The sequence below is a fragment of the Cyprinodon variegatus genome, unplaced genomic scaffold, assembly GCF_000732505.1.
Source record: "Cyprinodon variegatus isolate N-32 unplaced genomic scaffold, C_variegatus-1.0 Scaffold18, whole genome shotgun sequence".
Taxonomy (NCBI): Eukaryota; Metazoa; Chordata; class Actinopteri; order Cyprinodontiformes; family Cyprinodontidae; genus Cyprinodon; species Cyprinodon variegatus.
This window is the reverse complement of record NW_015150471.1, coordinates 637,756-640,203: the sequence shown is the minus strand read 5'-3', so window position 1 is coordinate 640,203 and position 2,448 is coordinate 637,756. Positions and strand designations below refer to the sequence as shown.

The 2,448-nt window shown below is 31.9% G+C and overlaps 1 protein-coding gene across 1 annotated transcript in view; it reads left to right on the top strand.

Annotated features, from left to right (window-relative positions):
• The window catches only part of mfsd13a (major facilitator superfamily domain containing 13A), a 19,490-nt gene extending 17,818 nt beyond the window's left edge, over window positions 1–1,672 (top strand). Inside the window, 1 exon segment of the mRNA XM_015387473.1 lies at window positions 666–1,672. Within this exon segment, the coding sequence (XP_015242959.1) occupies window positions 666–901 (236 nt within the window). The 3' untranslated portion in view covers window positions 902–1,672.
• Window positions 1,673–2,448: the final 776 nt, after the last annotated feature.

Below are 2,448 nucleotides of genomic sequence, written 5' to 3'. Positions count from 1 at the left end.
TAATAATGTTAATAACCTGTTCACACTTCTTCAATGAAGTTGCATAAAATATCAGGGTTTTCTAAAAAAAAAAATAAAATAAAGTATAACTTTTAATAAATTTTGTACATAAAAAGTTGTCCGGGTTTTTTTTAATTGATCTTTATTTTTTATGGTTTAAAGTAAAAATACAGTTAATTGTGATAATTTCATTCAATTTCATAGTCATTTCTTTTTTTAAGGAAATAAATTGTACAGTCTTTAGTGCTTTATATTTATTTTATTTATATTTGTCCTAAACCATTGTTTTCTTTTTTTATTATTTCCTTACCTTCTTAAATAATATTTCCCCTCTCTGTCACAAAACATTTTATTTGAATGTTGTGTTGAAATTGCTGGTTCCTTTCTTTGAACATGATCCTGAACAATTTGGAATTTTTAATTTAATAAGGTCCCAGAATTTCAGTATATTTTAATGAAAATAATGTATTTGTATATTCCCAATAATCCACTTTATCAAGTATTCCTATTGATTTTTTTGTATTATTTAAAGTAGCTAATTAATTAATTAGAGACCCTGTTATCAACTCAATTTAAAGGTTTAATCGCGTCTCACCAATAAAAGATTAACAAAACTAAACAGAAGAAATGAGTCCTAAACTTTTTTTCTTCTTTCTCCTCTCCAGGTTATGATATTTTCCAGAGGACGCCGGTGAAGGATTCCTTGTCTGCGTCCGACTCAGGGACCCCGCCTCTCCGCCTGGGCTGCTTCTACCTGCTGGTGTTCGTTCCCATCACCTGCGCCGTGATCCAGCTCGCCACATGGTCTCGCTTCACCCTTCACGGCCGAAAGCTGCAGGGAATCAAGTCCCTGCGGCAGGGGTCCCAGCAGGCCGGTCTCATCGATGTCAAGGCCATTTGAACCGAAGGAAAAGAAGTGTGAAGCTGCACAAAGACACTTTTTAAAAGAACAGTTTTTAATGTTCATGTACTATCTTAAGAAGCATAAAGCTGCTGTGTCTTCACTCTCCTTCATTGTGAACTATTACATCACTTAAAGGAACTCTTTTTGTACTACGAAAAATGGGAAAAGTCTTTGATCCAACTCAAACATGCCTTATTTTTTTATATTGAAATTCAGATTATATTTATATTTAAATTAAAGACCAAATGTTTGCATTAAACAACCAATCCTTTTGGGACCAAGATAAAAGCAGTTTTAACAGACATGTACACGTTTAAAATGAGTCGTGGAACTTTACTATCCTCTCTGCCGTTATTCCTTAACTGCAGCCTGTTTATCCAAATCAGGAAAACCGTTTTGCAGCAGATCTAGAGTTCTCATGTGTAACATTAAAGAGAATGAAGGCTGGAATACTGCTATGTGTAATTAAGAGTGCCATTGATGCAGTGAAAAACTGCAACTAAATACATTAATTTAAATATGTACTACTCAGAAAGACCTGCCAGAAATGTATTTTGTAATACTTCAAATACTGAATGCTTGTTTGTCATTTGTGTTTTATTTTCTGACTCTTTTTGTCATATTTAATTGTTGTAATTAGGAAATTAAGGTGAGAAATTATTGTTGCACTACTTGCAGCTCACTCTTTATACATATTTATGTTTAGCTCTATGGTCAGTTACACTGTTATCAGGCAAAGAAATAAAACCTTTTTTTTCCACCTTGAGTTTTTTTTGTTTCATTTTGGTGATGTTTGATAGTTTGATTTTTTTTTTTTTTTTTTTTTATATCAATGGTTATCAAAGGCTTTGTCTTGAATATGTGAAGTTTAGTTTTTAATATTCTCACAGGTAATTTCATGTTATCTAAAAATATGCACATTACAGGGTTCTTTTTCATTTGTTTTTTTTAAAGTGGTATTTATGGTGGTATGTTTCTTTGTATTAGTTTAGGTTCAACTGTTTTATTTTCTTGTTTTAAAAATTTAACTTTTGTTTTTTTTTTATCATAGGATTCTTAGGTTTATAGGGTTGGAATCTAACTCTGGGCTCTTGAGGACTTGGGACGTTTTCCATGCATGGGTTCTATTTGTGTTCAGTGGCTTCCTCCCACTGTCCAAAAACAGGATTATGTTAACCCTTTAAAGCCTGAACCAGGAAATAATAGACAGAAGATTCTAATTTTCCAAGCTTAGAATCGTCATTGAACTTTGTGACAAATGAAATAACTATATACATTTTGTAAAAACATTAAATTACATCATTTATTTGCATCAATTTTGATATATTACACATTTCTATATAATCTTTTATATGTTTTCTGTTCACATGTGTCTGATTATGTAAGTCAGGGTTTCAAGAACCAAAACATCCTACTGATGATGCAGAGGTTTCAAAATCTCCTGTATCAAATATGATACACTTGGATTTAAAGGGTTAACATTAGTTGTACTTTGGTATGATTGTGTTCATGATTGTTGGGCCTATTTTTCATTGATGGACTGG